At 42.9% G+C, this 17,923-nt stretch overlaps 1 protein-coding gene across 4 annotated transcripts in view; it reads right to left on the bottom strand.

Moving 5' to 3' along the window:
- Positions 1-17,923, bottom strand: part of LOC147180983 (semaphorin-6B-like) — a 47,633-nt gene that overhangs the window by 25,906 nt on the left and 3,804 nt on the right. Inside the window, exons 3-4 of one of the 4 annotated variants that reach the window (XM_086075981.1) lie at positions 5,199-5,281; positions 5,006-5,108 (exon numbers count right to left, since the gene is read on the bottom strand). The exons of 1 other annotated variant lie outside the window; for it this stretch is intronic. In XM_086075981.1, coding sequence (XP_085932107.1) covers positions 5,006-5,047 — 42 coding nt within the window. In that variant the 5' untranslated portion in view covers positions 5,048-5,108; positions 5,199-5,281. Of the gene's footprint in view, positions 1-5,005; positions 5,282-16,904; positions 17,424-17,923 lie in introns of those variants that run through there. 2 more of the 4 variants (XM_086076009.1, XM_086075990.1) reach the window with 2 other exon arrangements.

Genomic DNA, 17,923 nt, shown 5'->3' with positions numbered 1-17,923 from the left:
GATTGATTTCTACAAATATTCAGAGGGACCGTTGTCATATTTATAAATGAAACACGATGACATCCACCACACACGTCGACGGAGCGCTGAATTTGTCTGGCTGTGCCTCGTTCAAATCCACCAAAATCATGTTACACCACCTGCGCCACGACTTAGACCTGCTTTTTGCAAATCTATGAGCTCGTCTACTTTTTGTAACCAAATTTCCAGATGTGCCGAAGGCACGGTAGCTCCGTCAGTCTACTAAATTCACAAACACGCTAAACTGGACTTGCCCTGGCACGGAAATGAAATAAAGCTGTACCTGTTTTCACGCCGAGTGCACGAGCGCCTGTGTACGAAAATAGGGCCCTTTGTCTTTTGTTGCTGTGCAGTGCTGCTCAAATACTGGAGCACGTGCAGTTTGATGATCAGAAAGAAAGATCATGGATTGAAGAAAGGATGTGACAAATAACAAAAATGCTCCAAGTATATCAAATCAACCCGAAAGCCACCTCCCGTTCTCCCTTCAGCTGCATCACTTATTTCCTTTTCAATTTGTCTTGCTTCCTCCATCACCGTCCTCCTCCTGTTAATGCGACCTTTCAAACTCTCTCAGCGTGTGATATAACTTGGCGAGGTTTCTGAAAACGAACACCAGGTGACTGTTGCTACGGTGATAGGAATTGTTTTTCAGGTGAAAAAGAAATATCCATGAATAGGATGTGCAATCACCTGCAGCAGTTGGAGAAGTGACAAGCTGTTTGAAGACTTCAGGGACGGGATGGGCGCTACACACGTAATCACACACGCGCGTGCACGCGCACGCGCACGCGCGCAAGGTACAATTCCAGCCTAGAGATTGCAGGTTTGACATCTGTAAACCTGATAGAGCAGATGAAGCCTGAGGGGAGGTGCAGGGTCTTTTCATCTGACTCTCCATCAGGATTCGCCCGGTCTGCCACTGTCATTTCATTACGGCCATTTCATGGGCGGGATCCAAATTTGACGCATAATATGAAAATGAAATTCCGTTACATTGAATGGATTGAGAGGACGGACGTGCGAAATTAAAAAGGAGTCAAATGAAGCGTGTGTTCCTCTGAGATTTGGCATCATATGGTTATGGGGTAGCACTGTCACATTACATTTAGCCATCCCTCCTCTTCTGCTCCCGCCTTCCTCTTTCACACACACACACGGACACGTTCGTGCAATATGGTGCTCATGCAACCCACAAAAACCTTCAGGCCGTCATTGATGATGCCTCCTCATTAGAGTGTGTATTGACTGAGGTAATCGATCTATAAGGTATACCATGAGATCTGGGTCAATACCAACAGACCGGAGTAGAAGCTGACGGATAGCACCAGGAGAAAGGCTCGCCATCTTTAAGCATAAACACAGCACTGCTTGGAGTCTGATGTACTAAACTTTAGTAGGGATGCCCAAACTATGGCTTGGGGGCCATTTGTGGCCCGCAATTCACTTTTAACTCTTTGACTGCCATAAACGTTATATAACGTTTAGTAAAAACCTACGGAGGGGCGCCGAGGACGTTAAAAGACGTTCACTATGTTTTTTTTTGGAAACGGGTGGAGGAAAGCCTTGGGCAGCTGTGCTGAAAGTATCAAGCAGATCTAGTTAGTATAATGACTCGTTTTGGCCCCTAGATGGCAGCGATGACTCTCTTTGGACAAGATTGGGTGGGCGTCAGTAGAAGACGTGAGGCGGAGCTAGAGTGTTGAGGGGACAATGGCTGATGAAGCAACAATGGCGACCGGTTGCAAGCAGCTCACGCTTGAGAAAAACTGTCGTTGAAACATCCACATAATTGTAAATAGTACCACAGTTGCACACATTTGTAAATAGTTTGCCAAATTGTTGTTAAATTGTTACACTGTTGAATGTAAATAAACGTATTTTGCTATCAAAAAACACTTTTTCATTCTTGGTGCTAGTGTTTTATAGAAGTAAAGCAGTATTTAGGTGTTTGTGGCATCATTCATGGACAAAAAGAAGTGTAAAATTCACTAGAGTGCATGAAATAATATCGTTTCACTAAAAGCTTGATTTCTCCGTATTTTGGTCCAAAACAAGCGCATTTGGGTGAAACTAACCATTTTCTATTGTTGATTACTAAAGAACGGAATAAGGTAGAAACAAACTTTTTTTTCTGATGAAAGATGAGAGTTCAGTCTTTCATTTGGTAGTATGTGTGTTTCCATAGTCCAAACAGAAAATTTTGGATCTGTGGACCTTGAAAGATCAGTCAAAATGCTTAAATCGGCTGGCACTCACAGCATCCCTTTTCTGAAAACGTCTGGCAGTCAAAGAGTTAATTGGACCGCAGCATATGCTAAAAATGACATTTGCCACTAATAAGTTTGTTTGATACACTATGCCTGTATATCTTTTCTAAATATGCAAAGATGCAAATTGACTACTTCGAATTAAACTAGTAACAATATTTCTCTTCATAACACTGTGCCAAATAAAGATAATTAATTATGCCAGAATTTTTTTTTCCCACTTTCTCCCTTGTGTCAAGGTCCAAATTGTGAAAATATCATTATGAACTCGACAAAAAATTCTGCAGAAATTCCATGGGGATGCTGAAAATTGGAATGCTATTAGCTGAATGATAAGATTTGCATATGCTCATGAAATAAATTGAAAGATAAATAAAAAAAAGCACTAAAATATGGTCCAAGAGGGGCTTGAACCCAGGTACGCCGTGGTGGAAGGCAATTGCTATAACCACTGAGCTAACTTAACTTGCTCGAAACGATGGATAATAGCGTTTTTTTATTTTTAAAGTGTCATCTGATGCTTGAAGCTCAGATGAATTTAATCATTTCAGCGAAACCATTTCTGATCTGATAGTGAGTTGTTGTATATCACTTAGCATAATGGTTATGGATGTATTTGCAATATACGGTCGAAAGTGGGATATGAACCCGCTAACTCCTCGTTATTGGACTGCGCACTTTACCAACTGCGCCACTACACAGTACCAGACACATGCTAATGATGATAAGTTGTATGTATGGAAGTGGGCCTGGAAGTGGGACGAAAATTTCAATGCCTGTCCCATTGAAAATGAATGGGGAAAAGTTTAGATTTAACGTTAAATTATGCAAATACTGTAAGTAATGTCAAATCAGACTATATATACCCCGGGAGGTGTGAAGTTGAAATTTGAATGGTTTAAATCAGAAGTATTAAGTGGGAGTTGTTGCATAGCAAAAAAAAAAAAGGTGTGAAGAATAAAAATCACAATAACATATGATGATTGAATGATTCTCAAATAACAGCTTTAAAAATGGTCAGCTTATGACAAATTTCTCCTTTTTGCTTCTGAATGTAGAGATGGGATTCAACTGCTATTTGCTTTATAGAAAGCTGTTCAATTAGCAGTTTTCCCAAAAAACATAATATATAAACAATATGCAATTGCTTAATTGTCTGATTTTGGCAAGCTTGTAAAATTAAAAAAAAATATTATTTTTTTATTCAAACTGGCCCTTTCATCCTTCAAGTTTTCTGTATGTGGCCCTCAGAAGAAAAAGTTTGGACACCCCTGTACTAAAGGTTTAGACGTGTAAAAGTAGGCACCAACTTGATTGCAGATGCAAACAGATGTCGAGGCTGATCCACTAAATGGAATGTCTCTGCCAAATGCGTGTTCTGTAAGGTTTATATCGCGATTGAAATGTGACGGTGCATCTTTTTCGAAATGCCAGAAACAAAAATTAGCACGGCGTATTGTCTATTCAGCAATGCAATTTTAGAGCTCCTTAAGGGGTACACTTGGAGATAGTCACAAAAAGGAGTCATGCCATTGTCATGATGTGTGTTTTTATTTACTTTTATTCAATTTGAGTTTTGTTTCATGTCCACCGCCTGTTCTCATCATCCCTGTTTCCTGCTTTCAGTCTGTGTCGGTTCATTGTTGTACCTCAATTTTCCATCACATTATGTTGCCCGTTTTCTGTGGTAGTGAGGGCTTTCCTTGCATTACTTTGTTACTTTTAGTCTTGTTGGACTTTGACAATTTAATATTCTTTATCCTACCATGTTAATTTATTATTTTTGATCCTACCACGTACCTTTTTGCCTTTTTGCAATTTTGGGAGATTATACCTGTCCCTGCTTCTTTGCATTTGAGTCCGCCTTTGCATTCAAACCTCTAGCACAAAAACACTCATTCGTGACAGCCATGCCACCTTTGACAAAACTACCACTCTGCACTTCCATGTGTCCGGCCGGGTCAGTTCAGCACACCATCACAATTGGTGCTAGCTTCTCCCTGAGTAGTTTATCGCATTGTGCTGTCCCAAGTCTTAAACACAATGTTATACAGGTTGGAAATTTGGCACACGCACATCCAATTGCCACAAACTTGGGCGGAGTCAAAACATGTTTTTTATTCAGTTGCCGGGTTCCCAAAAATTATTGGACAGATCGATTTATTGTCTGTAGCTTAGCAATATGTTTGTCTCCCACTATCACTCCCGATTCCATCACTTGAATTTTGATTTTGCACTTGTGGTCCTATTCTAAGTGTTCCATGGTGATTTTTTTTTTTTTACACCTGTTGTCAACCTCATGCAAATGAATGCCCTCTATTTAGGATCTTACTACTTTGTAATGCAATGTAGCGTCCACTATTTGGTATCTTAGTGAATCAGGCCCTCTGCGTTTTGTTAAACAGGGTTTTTATTTTTTTGAGCCAGAGCTGTTCTGAGGAAGAGAGCACTTAACAAAGCTGCAGTGAGGATCATAAAACCAGTATCATAAAATGAAGCGAAGGCAGCCGAAGCAGCCATTAGAAGGAAGTGCGCGTCGTGCAGTATGTGTCAGAACGTGTTGGCGTGATTGAATTAAACGGCGTGACACTGACACGTTTATCATGGGACGCAAACAGCTTGGCAGTGTAATCTCGCCTCATCAAGCAAACTATTAACAAATCACCTGCTAATACTCGCATCATTAAGTAAGTTGTCGGATGCAGTGCGGTCACCTGTTTACACCTTCTCAGGTGTTGCACATGCTTGTTTCTCATCAGCTGGGACCAAGCACCATTTCATTATGCCCAGTGTGCACTTGTTATCACCATGACGGATCTGGCAAGCGGTAAGCAGCAAAATGACAATTACTAAATGTCCATCACTTTTAATTCAATGTGTCAACAACATGAAAGATCTCGTATTTACCTTTAATCCCATCACAAAAGCGCTTGTTGAATGTGCTCGTTTTTTTGTACGAGGCTGCTGAGCCAGATCGATATGTTTTCATCCTGCAAAACACAGACACAAGTGCTCCATCTCTCCCTGTGGTGGGCACCATTTGCTGTCCATGATAACACATAAATCTGAGAAACCTCAGCATACCTCTTAGAACACATACCAACAGAACAGCAAAAGGATGCACCAATCACTGCTTTTTAGTTGAGATGTTAGCACCAGACTGAAATGTCCATTAACCAAGACTAATCAGGTTTCCCACACCAGTTAAGTAGAGCAGTTGTAGAGAATCAAAAAAAATAGGCGGATATGGCGACCGTGTCATATTGCCTTGCGTCAGCATTTTTCTGTCCTCTGATCGGTTGGTCAGAGCAAATCATGTCGCAGCCAATTTCAGCTTGCAAGACACATCTGTTGTGATCTGCACACATGAATACATTCAATAATGGGTGGAGTCATTCTACCAGACACGTGTCCACGTTTGATAAAGTGTATAAGGCACAAAAAATGTGCTTAAGTGTGGGTTCTTAAACTTAAAGATTTTCATTTGATTGTTGTTGTCAACGGGATATATGAATAAATAATATATTTTTTGAGAGTGACATACTATTTTTAATCACTTTCATGAGTATTGACCGACATAACATTTTTAATCTAACCATTATTATTTCCACGAGCATAAGTGTGTCACGGATTCCATAATTTTTTTTTTAGTAACAATTTTATTATTTGTGTGCGTCCTTCAATTTATCTTACCATCCCATCACACTTATCAGTTTTGTCTATAAATCACTGACTGTTGCTTTAAGTGACATCACAAAGAGAAAGTGACATAATTTGAACTTCTGGAGCTGCCAGGAAGAAAGTAGGTTCTGACATTCTTTTTTTTAATTATTTTTGTTGTTGTTTTTTTATGCTAGATAAGGTGTTAGGGCTCCTGCAGTCTCCCCATGAACCCTGCACTTCCCCTGTCCTTTTCTCCCCTTTTTTCTTGTGTGCATGCGTGCGTGCGTGCGTGCGTGCTTGCGTGCGTGCATCCGTGCCCGTTGCTGCTCGTTATGGGAAGGAGGCACAGCTGAGGCAGAGGCCAGGTGTCGGCAATTACCACCAACCTACATAAGCCAGCCCTGAACCACACCTTGTCGCCAGATCGTCTTGTCACCCGTTTGGCTACTCTCTCACAGGTCATCCTCCACGCGCTCCGGTCATGTCTGTATTCCCGTCGGCCAGCCTGCTTCCCCGCTTGCCAGCCTGCCTGCCTGCTCTCCTGTTCCCCGGACCCCGGACCCCGCACCTCCCGCTTGGACACCATTCCCTGCCCCCCTGACTACTTGTGCTCTCATTAAACTGCTCGCACGCCAACCTGTCTCTGCTTTTGTGTCTGCACTTGGGTCCCGCTCATGCACCCTCCCTTGAACCCTAACCGTACAATCTGGCCAGATGGACCACGCAGATACGGATCCCGCACGCTGCAACTGGGTTACGCAAGGACTCCTATTGGAGCAGCATGACCAAGCCCTCCACGTCCTCCTCTGTAAGGTAGAGGAATTCTCTAAGTCCCTAACTTCGGTCCAAAGCCAACTGGCAACGCTGCAGGTTTCTGGTCAGCCCGCCTCACCGCCAGTGCAAGCACCCACTCATGCCTCGCCTTTTCAGGTCGCCAGAGAACCACTCGGCTCTTGTCGGGCATTTCTGGTGCAGTGTGCCCTGGTCTATGAACAGCAACCCTACACGAATAGCTCGGACCGAGCCAAAATAGCCTACCTCATTGGCTATGTCCGGTGGTTCGCACTCGCATGGGCGTACGTAGAGTGGGAGCGCCAATCAAATGCCTGTTCCACGTATTCCGACTTCACGGAGGAGATGCGTAAAGTTGTTAATCACCCCGTACACGGTAAAGAGGCGGCCAAGCGTCTCATGTCCCTCCGCTAGGGCTCCCGGAGCATGGCCAAACTCCGCCGAGTTTTGAACGCTTGCAGCGGAGAGCAAGTTCAACGACGAAGCGCTCTAAGAAATGTTCCTTCACGCCCTCAATGAGTCCCTCAAGGACGAGTTGGCCTCCCGTGACGAGCAGTCCAGCCTTGACCAACTCATTGCATTGGCCATTCGTATCGATTGCCGCTTCAGAGAGCGCCAGAGACAGAGCCGCCCAGTTCCGCTCTCTCGCTATACCTCTCCCCCTCGCCGCAGCCGTTCCAGTCGCAACTTCTAGCCCTGCCCCTCCACGACGCCCGGATCCTATGCAGTTGGGAGGCACCAAGTTGTCTTGGGAGAAGAGGAGGCGGAGAATCAACAATCGCTTGTGCCTGTACTGTGCTTAGCTTGGCCACTTCGTCCCGATCTGTCGCGTTAGGCCGGCAAAAGGGGAGGCTCACCAATAACAGGGGAGGTATTGGTGAGCCAGACCCACGTCTCCTCCTTGCGCCAACTGCAGCTCTCAGCCACGTTGTTCTATAAATACCAGCCCAGATTCATGTCCACATTGAATGATTGTGGAGCAGATGAGAGCTTTATCGATCACAACCTGGGGAAGGAGATTCGCGCATTGCCAACCCCTTTCAAAACCACTGCGCTTAATGGCCAGTTGCTGTTTCAGGTCACACAGCAGACCACACCCATTTCGCTCCGTCTCTCAGATAACCACTGCGAGGAGATCAGTTTGTTTGTTTTCGAGTGTCCCTAATCACCCCTAGTCCTAGGGTTACCGTGGCTTTAATAAAATAAAATAAAATAGACTGGACCACTCCTAAGCTCACTGCCTGGAGTACCTTCTGCCACCAGCACTGTTTACAGTCGGTCCGAGACCAACGAGTCCGAGCCCCTTGAGTTATGCAGCCGGATCTTCCAAACCTCACTTCTGTCCCTGCTTGTTACCACGACCTCGGTCAGGTCTTCTCCAAGGATTGTGCAGCTGCTTTGCCACCCCGCCGGCCCTAAGACTGCGCCATTGACCTGTTGCCCGGCGCCACACTTCCCAAGGATCGGCTCAACAACTTCTCACGGCTAGAAAGAGAAACAATGGAGAAGTATATCTCAGAGTCCCTGGCCGCCGGTATTATCCACCCTTCTTCCTCCCCGGTTGGTGCTGGTTTCTTCTTCGTGGGAAAGAAAGACAAGACCTTGAGACCATGTATCAACTACCGGGGCCTTAATGACATCAGCGTTAAGAACAAGTACTCCATCCCTCTCATCAACTCTGCGTTCACCCCTCTCCATGAGGCGTGTATCTTCTCCAGGCTCCATACCATCTAGTCCGCATCAGGGAGGGCGACGAGTGGAAGATGGCTTTCAACAACCCCTTAGGTCACTACGAGTATCTTCGTCATACCTTTTGGACTAACCAACACCCCCGCAGTATTCCAGGCGCTGGTCAACGGTTTCTTCCAGCACATAATCAACAACTTCGTCTTTGTCTACGTCAACGACATCCTGATTTTCTCTGGGTCACCTTCTGAGCATGTGAGGCATGTGTGTGACTGGTCCTCCATTGGCTCCTGGAGCCTGCCTTCTGAGCATGTGAGGCATGTGTGTGACTGGTCCTCCATTGGCTCCTGGAGAACAGGCTCTTTGTCAAAGCTGAAAAATGCGAATTCCACGGTTACGCATGGATCCAGCCAAGGTGACCGCTGTCTCAGAGTGGTCAAGGCAGCTGCAGCGTTTCCTGGGCTTTGCTAACTTTTATCAGAGATTCGTAAAACCCTACAGCCGCATCGCAGCCCCCCTCATGGCCCTCACCTTTACTGCCGTCCCTTTCCTTTGGTCGTGAGAAGCTGACTCTGCATTTTACGACCTCAAGCACCGCTTCACGTCTGCCCCAGTTCTCATCCACCCTGACCATTCACAGCAGTTCATAGTGGAGGTAGATGCATCGGAGACAGGAGTTGGGACTGTGCTTTCGCAGCGGCTTACCAAGGATGGAACGGTGCACCACTCCGCCTACTTCTCCCGCAAACGCTCTCCCACAGAACGAAATTACAGCATTGGTGACCGGGAGCTCTTGGCAGTCAAGTTGGCCTGGAGGAGTGGCGCCACTTTCTGGAGGGGACGGAACAGCCGTTTGTGGTGTGGACAGACCACAAGAACCCCAGGCAAGCCAGATGGTCCCTTTTTTTTGCCCATTTCCGCTTTACCTTGTCCTATGTCCCAGGGTCGAAGAACACAAAGCCTAACGCCCTGTCCTGCCAGTTCTCCGCCACTGATGACAGAGGATCCAGAACCGATCCTCCCCCCAACCTGCTTCGTGGAATCTGTGGAGCTGGGGATTGAGGCAGTGGTCAGGAACGCCCAAAGACAACCGAATCCAAGAGGTGGGTCACCAAGAACCTTGTTTGTCCCAGACAATGTTCGTCCCCAAGTCCTGAAGTGGGTGCACACGTCTCGCCTCACTTGCCACCATCTGTCCTGCACCAGTGTTTCTGGTCGCCCACCTAACATAAAGTCCGTCAAGCTAAATCCAACTACCCCGTCACACAATATTTATAGGGAAATTGTGTGTTTTTTTAAAATAAAAAAATCACACTTGTAATGTAAAGAAAATGATATTTTTAATTGAGTATACTCTCTTAGGTCAGTAACTTGAACACTTGTAGAACAATGGTCATTTCGGGGTGAAATTTCCCACTGCATCACATTTTATTTAATTGTGTGAAAATGATTGCTAATGTGCCCTGTGATTGACTGGTGACCAGGTCAAAGGGTACCACAACTTCCATCCCAATTCAGTGAGGATAGACTTCACGTTACCTGTGATTATGAACAGCATAATAATGGATGGATCACTGTTTAACTTCACCATTTGATAAAGCTCACATGTCAATAAAATGAGCATTTATATCGTTTAAACGCCATGTATTGGATACAATGTTGCAGGCATACCGAATAAAGGGACTTTTTTTGTGCCAGAAGCTTCCAGTATGTGTCCCTCGTGATGACATTCATTCCAAACGTGTTTTCTTTTGTTGCATTCAATCTGAGGTTATGATTAGCTCTACAGGCAAAACCTCTCCTTTCCACCGTCTCTGGTGCTGCAGCCACTTCACTCCTGCCTTTGTTACCGTAGCAACCGATAGCAAAGCTTGGTAGCGCTGTTACAGGAGATGTAAAAGCAAAGATGTAGGTTCACTCTCATACACATGCACAATGCATATCTACGCCTATGTGCGCACTCAAATGCGGGCGCACATCCATATGAGAGCAAATGCCATGAGGTGGTGGGGGTCCCCACTTTTCAACCAGAAGGGGGATGGGTTGAGGATGTGTTGTCTTCACATCAACACATTGGCATTATCATTACAGATGATTTGACATCAGTGTATCCAACATACAGTATATAAAAGAAAACAGCAGATAGCACACATTAAGAGCAAAATGTCTTTGACTGGAAGTCTTTTCATTACATAATTATATTATAACTAAAGCAACATCGGATAAACAAACAGCCAAGTTCAAGAAAATATCTATCTATCTATCTATTTAATCTTGACTTGGATCATACCCCATCCTAAAGGACAGTAAGCAGGTTAAATCCCTGAATAAAGTAAAATGGCCTGAGGGTAGAAACACAGACATGGGCTAAACTGGGAGAAGTGGGTCACCTTCACAGAACTGCATCCCGCTAGCAAGATGGTTTCATTAACGAACTTGCAACAGTCTTTGACTGAACACTAATGTACAGTAGCATACAGAAAATGTAGCAATTCATAGAATCCAGAAATACTTTCTAAGTGTAGTATTGTCTGACCACAGACGCAATAAATACACTAGTAACACTCCAGATGACCATTATGTGAGAAAAAAAAAATCATTCGGCCACACAACCAATATGTGCATGAGAACGCTGCTCTTATATATTACAAGATTCATGCTTTAAAAAGCAAATATTGTACAAATGTTAACTGCATACTGTATTGTAGTCAAGGGGAGGACTTGTGCATTAGTCACAGCTAAAAAAAAAAATAAGAGGAAAACTGAAAGGATGTAAAACAGTTTGACCTCCACAATTCAGTACTACATAGTTCAGTATTTTTTTTAAATAAATTTTCAGCACTCATTTTCAAACACGTATAATATATTTTAGGGATGAGTGAGTACTGTTACTGTTACGCCACTCATCGGACACTTTAGGGTGTGGAATGAGCTTGTACTTTATTGCTCTTAACAGAGTTAACATTCAACCATCAAGCGCTACAGCACCGAACGTTTTCTCTAGTTTTATTTTCAAAGTCCCGTCTCTTTTTCAGCCAAGGGGGATTATTTTTCTGTGGTACACACTTGGCCAATCATCCTTTCAAAACAAAAGCTCAAAGGATAAAATGTTAAATTGCGTCTTATAATAAACTAAATGTGCATACATCTTATTAATCAAACATTATATATATATATATATATATATATATATATATATATATATATATATATATATATATATATATATATATATATATATATAGGGGGGTGGCTACAGGTACTCAAGTACTGAGTAATTAATGAGGCACTTACTTAATGCAAGCACACATTGAGTTCCTACACATATTGACTTTGTTCACAAGCATATTACGTTCCCCATCCGACCATTAGCGTGGATTTTAAACATAGAAGGGCCAAAACATGCCTTATGAAAATTAAACTGCACTAAAAAAGTAGCCACCCGAGGGTGCTAGAACTACACAAATGGAAATCAACCCGACTTTTTTTTAACAGATGTGCTGCTTTTAATATTGTGACATGACAACGACGATATATTGTGATCGTTACATCCCTAGTGGTGAACTAATAGAATGTAACAATTCTGAAGCACGAGCACTGCGGTGCCTCAAAGAAACCCCATTTAGCAAGGCTACCACAAATTACAATCAATTATTATTTGAAGTGATTGAGCAGGAGCTAACTCGAGCGATGAGCAAAAGTGTCTAGTAAGAACTTGCTGGAGCGGCTAACAAGAGCGGCTAGCAGGATGAGCTAGTAAAAAATACTGAGAGCAAGGCAGAGGGAGACAAGCGGCGGGAGCCTGAATCACGGGCCTCATCGACACCCAACAGCTGTGGAAGGTAAGTAGCGGTTGGCCCATTGGGTCCCACACTAACTGCAAGCACCACCACAGCATGCGTACACTACAGTGCACTAACTGATCATTTCATTGGGCACATCTGCACAATATAATGAGATCCAATACAAGAGCAGTATCAAAATTCTCATAATAACATTCAGTTCTGACACAGTTCCAGTCCTTGATCCCATTAGATTGTGCAAATATACCTGATGAAATAGCCTCAAGGCATATAAACTACTATAATTTCTTATCCTTATAGCACCATGATGTCATGACAACAGACGATCTATTTGGATGAAATAGGATCGTTGATTGTCGCATGTGCAATAGTATGACTGGGCAGGAAGGTATAAGCGCAGTTTCAAATATCCCCCCCCTGGAATGCGACAATGCCAGCAGCGCCCACATCACATCCAACCGGATCGTTGAAAGACAAGAAAGAGGACGCATGCATATTTATTTCTGTTCCCAGACCGGATCACATGCACTCATTTACAAATATAATAGAAAGCCTGCACACACACACACACGCACACACACACACACAGACAGACAGACAGACAGACAGACAGACAAACAATTGCCCGCTTTCCAGCAATGGGAACACTGTGTCAAGTCTTTATCTTATCAAGTTGAAGGCGATATTCCCTGAAGTGGCTGCCTGTCTCCTCAGTGCAGCTCTAATCACACAGAAGATAATCTGTCTTTTGCTGTTAAATATCCTAAAATGCTATTCAATCTACAGGGTCATTTATATGCTAATGCAAAGGTTAACCCTGTGCGGGACTTTGACGCAGCTGCGGGCTCGCCTGTTTTGTGTGTGGCTGATAAAGGAAAGTGAGGGAAAGGAGAGCAAATTAGTGATGGTGAGTGAAGGAGGTAAAAGAAAGAGATGAAAAAGGATGGGAGCTGTAGGAAAAGAGATATTCCCGAGGGTGGGTGCCGTAGGTAATTAAAACAGGATGGACAGAGCTGGAGTCTAGCCAGCGAGAGCTCCGTCTCCCCTCAGACTTCTCCTCCAATCGGGCCCTTCCGCCTAAAGCCAAATTGCTGCTAGCAGCAGACACGCTGCAATCGTTGGCTGCAGTGAGTTAGCGGCTTATATGATAACGGACGGCTGTGATAAATGCACAGCTCCAAAATGGAGGGACCAAGCAAGCAGCAACTAGTAAATAGCTGTCAAAAAAAAATAAAAAATACACGACAACTTCATGGCCAATAATATAACGCCACGTGTGTGCATACGCGCACAGACGCTGGTGCGTGTCCATCCACGCTGCAGCAAGGGCAAATGTTACTAACTGGAGTTTGACTGCAGTAAGCGCATATACATTCACTGCACAGCCCGGAGCTGGAGGCCAGCACATGAGTATGCAGCGCACACACACGCGGTCATGAACACAGAGTCAGGCGCATGCACGCTCCAGCCATGTAGAACCACGATGAAGATAACATCATGTAACACAATAGGCCTATTATTTCAGTTTGTGCTAAGCATAATAAAAATAAGACCGCTTCATTAGATTGAGATGTGCTATTTCTACTCCTCTAGACGCTTTGCTTAATAAGACGAGTTAACATGGCAACCATTGTGCATGATGTAAATTGAATCCCAGGCAGTAAGGTTGCTCATATTCCTGACATCTTGTTCTGCGTGGGCAGGGATCACCAATACGGGTACATTTAGCTCTTTTGACAGAAGCCTGTTAAGAGGATCAGAGCTCACAATAGGTGGTCTTTGCAGAGCAGATAAAAAAAAAAATAACAATTGCTTGTACTATCGACTGCAGCTTCCCCCCTCATCGCAGGTATGAATTCATGTCTGGAAAGCCATTATTAAAAAAACAAAGTTTGTTTGGACTGGATGAAGGCGAGCGATTAGCCACAACAAAGATTCAGTCGAGCTATGAAAGTATCTCGAGTACAGCCGTGAGACAAAGGACTTGGATGCGCATTTATCTCCCACTAAAAAGTCTTCCAAATGTCTCCGGCTAAGCCGCCGTAGCTAAAGCATGCCTTTGGCTGAAGCTCTTGCTGTATTTGTTGGAAAACAAAAAGCATCAAAACACGGCAAGTTTAGAGACGAAGACTGAGAAGCAGCGCCATTAATTTTGTGCACAAAGGTAAGAAGTCAAGTGCTTCTTCTGTGCCATTTGAGGAAAGGTTACTTTGGTTATTGCTTGTTTTATTTGTCTGCGGCTGTAGATTGAGTTAACAAAAAATACAACCCAAAGGTGTATTGTCATTTTCGCTTTTTGCAAAGGCGGGAATTTTATGAGATCACGGGAGGTGACGGATTAGACAACCTGTTTGTTTTCAAAGACGAAGCAGCTGGAAGATCACGCCCCACCCAATTTCCATGCAATAAGAGGATTGGCTGCATGCAAAGAGCTGACACAAAACTTTGTACAAGTCTCACACACATTCACAGAAATTATGTATATATATATATATATTTAAAAAACAATATTAAAATTACAGCGCACTGCAAAAAGGACCGTAGAAATTTTAAGAAAAAAAAAAAAGTAAAATAAGAAAACTATTACTTCAAATAAGCAAAATTATCTGCCAACAGAACAAGAAAATTTTAATGAAATTTACCTGTAAGATTATGAAAACCACAGCGGTCTTGAAAATAGTATTTTTAGATTAAAAACAAGTAATATTGACTAAATAAATAATAATAATATTGATTAAACTATATTCACAATGATCTTGTCTGACAATCTTATTTTAAGTAAAAATAGCTTGTCAGAGCAAAATAAGCTAATTTAGGTTAAATGTAAGAAATTATATCTTACTTAAGATTTTAGTTTTTGCAGTGAAATAGGTAACGACCAATCACGGCTCACCTGTTTTCTGGGTTTGGCCAACAAACTGAGCCATGATTGGTCGTTACCTGTTTCCTCAGCACAGGTGATGTCATCTTCAGTCGACAGCGAGTGGCAAAATGTGTTTTTAAAAGTATTAATTGTACATGAAAAATAATGAGATTATTACATATAGACAAAATATTATCTTCTCACTGCTGAAAATGGTTCAAGAGGTGAAGTATTCCATTAATTCTTATTCCAACAACACAATATTAATAAGTCTAGAGTAGACTAGTTGGGCCCCTTAGAATATATTATTGTAAAGAATTTTTTGGGCTTGGCTTCTGCTTTAAGGCAAAAATACTGTCATGTGTGTTTGTGTATTTTCGCATTGTTTTGAATGTGTTTTGTTTCATGTTAGATTTTTGTCACCAGCTGTTCTTCTCACCACTGTTCCTTGTTTCTACCAATCAGCTCTCTCCAGCTACTCGTGACTGGCTCAGGTGTGCCTCGTAGTCTCATCAATTTGTTTGTCTTTAATTTGTTGTTTGTTTTGTCTCGGGTCCTTATGTTTCTTTGCTACTTTGAAGCGTGATATTTGGGACTTTGTTAATTAGGTTATATTTGAATTTTCAGTATATTCTTTAGATTCATGCTGCCTTGCCTTCTCCATGTTTGCCACCATCACCACAAAACCCTAACTATTAAAATTATTAAATCATTAAAACGGCTTCCACAATGCACTTGCTCCCACAATAATGGTAGCTCACCCATTTTCTGCCCCCCCCCCCCCCTGTACCCCTCTTTTCAAAAATCTATAGTGACGGCCCTGTTGACTCAAATAAAATATGTCGACGTGCACTTTCTGCAAGCGCTCTCTGTCCCGCTTTCTCAGGGCTAAGTGTAGAATACGTCTTTTGTTCCTTTTGTCTGGATCCTGGAACAGTATTTGACAAGCCTATTGAAATATTATAATCCTTTTCAAATTAAAAGACAAATGACTGTTCATTTTTAGGGCATTATCTCTTGTAAGTGTCTGGTTTTCACACAGTACCAGAAGAGTCTGTATGATTGCATTTACTTTTATTTTATTTATTTATCTCAAAAAGAGCTCAGTATTGTTCATTCGGTAATGTCATCATCATTGCTCTTTTTTTTTTTTTTTGCATTTACTAACTGGCAGCTTGTCCCTACCAAACCTCAAGGAATTTCAGTTTATTTAATATTGTATAGAGTTTAGCCAATAAGCAATTAGCTGGTTCTTGAGAGATTGCTGTCTTTTGAGTGTTCCCACAACACGGCATCCGTAATCACATGATGCTGATTTAGCCAATGACAGAGCAGCGTGGTCACTTCAAAGAGTGTCCCGACTTTCCTTTATTTAGCGTTGGTACAGTATATCCTGGCTCACAGTCAAAGTCAGCTGGTATAGGATCCAGCTCACCCACAGCCTTAATGAGGATAATAAGCAGTACACAAAATGGAAGGATGAATGGGTATGAATGTGAGTAAAATTAACATTAAACAAAAACTAATAACGTAACGTAATAAAGCCTTTATAAAACGCGTTCATTGCTGTTTGTGTGTATGTGCGTGATAAAGTTATGGTGATAAACAGGAAGAAAAACGAGCACAAGTGGTAAGCCGTAATAGCATGTGCTGGGGATACGTGCACGGAGATGAAAAAAAAAAGAAGGAGGCTGCACCTCAGGGGAAGAATCAATGAGGACAGCGAGTCGTAAAAGAAAAGATGCATGGCCGCTGTAAAGTATACGGGAGAGTCCCGCATCGAAAACAACTGCAAGGCATTCTTACGTGGCTAATGCTGTGACTCAATCCACAAGGGTGGCGGGGCTCAGGTGGTTCAGAGGAGGGATGAAAAGGAATCTGTGAATGAGCTGGTTTAGTTATCACAATGTATGCATGTTAGAGTAGAGAGATGAATGATGCAACAGTATTGGGTGCCAAAAGGTGCTGTATAAGTGCAGCTCATTGCCGGATTCCGACCACCCAAACACAGGAAAGAAGCCCTGCGGACAACCGTGTCTGCATATAAAACTCTCCAGGCAGTGCGGCCGCCATTATTATTCTGCTTTCCTATTGAAACATCTGCAAGAATGCCATAAAAGGCCCCAAAAGGCCAAAAGGCATCATTCCTCATCGCAGGGAAGGTTTTGCATGGGAGGGTTTATTTTGAATACTCGCCTTAGGACGAGGCTCCAAAGTATGCCGGTATGACTCCCGCCCCTTGGCCCTCACTATTCTACAGAATGGAACCCTTGAGGTCCGCTCTCCTAAGACCCTGTGTAGTGCAGCTGTGTTCTTCTGATATTTTGGCCTGAGGGGTGTAGACTTCAACACTCAATTTTTAAGTCTTGAACTTGGTCCATAGGAGCCCACCAAATGGATACATGCTGAACGGGTGTGAAACTAGATCAGCCGATGATTAAGTATCCAGGATCACAGCAGCTTCATCATCGTCACATTCATTTTGAGACGACATGACGACAAACACAAGTAGCTAATAACGCATTACCTTTGTTATAATTATTTTAGTAACCTTCTGGATACGTTGAACTTATCAGACTCGCTTAAATCCCTTCGGACCCAAAGATGATTGCAGTGGACATGACATGTTTTCGTGTCTAAACCAATAAAAGCGCATCATTTGGATGATGTCAAAACTTCTGGTTCATGATTAGATCCTAGCTAACCAATCACAATCGCAAGTAGATTCATGTTAATGTTACATATAAGTTTGGTAAGTTTACAACATGTTACAGCATGTAGGAAAAGAGAAAAAAAATGCCCAGCATTAAGAAGAAGACTGAGTA

The sequence above is a fragment of the Leptonotus elevatus genome, chromosome 1, assembly GCF_054856555.1.
Source record: "Leptonotus elevatus isolate MCC_2025b chromosome 1, RoL_Lele_1.0, whole genome shotgun sequence".
Lineage (NCBI taxonomy): Eukaryota > Metazoa > Chordata > Actinopteri > Syngnathiformes > Syngnathidae > Leptonotus > Leptonotus elevatus.
This window is presented reverse-complemented; position numbering and strand designations above follow the sequence as displayed.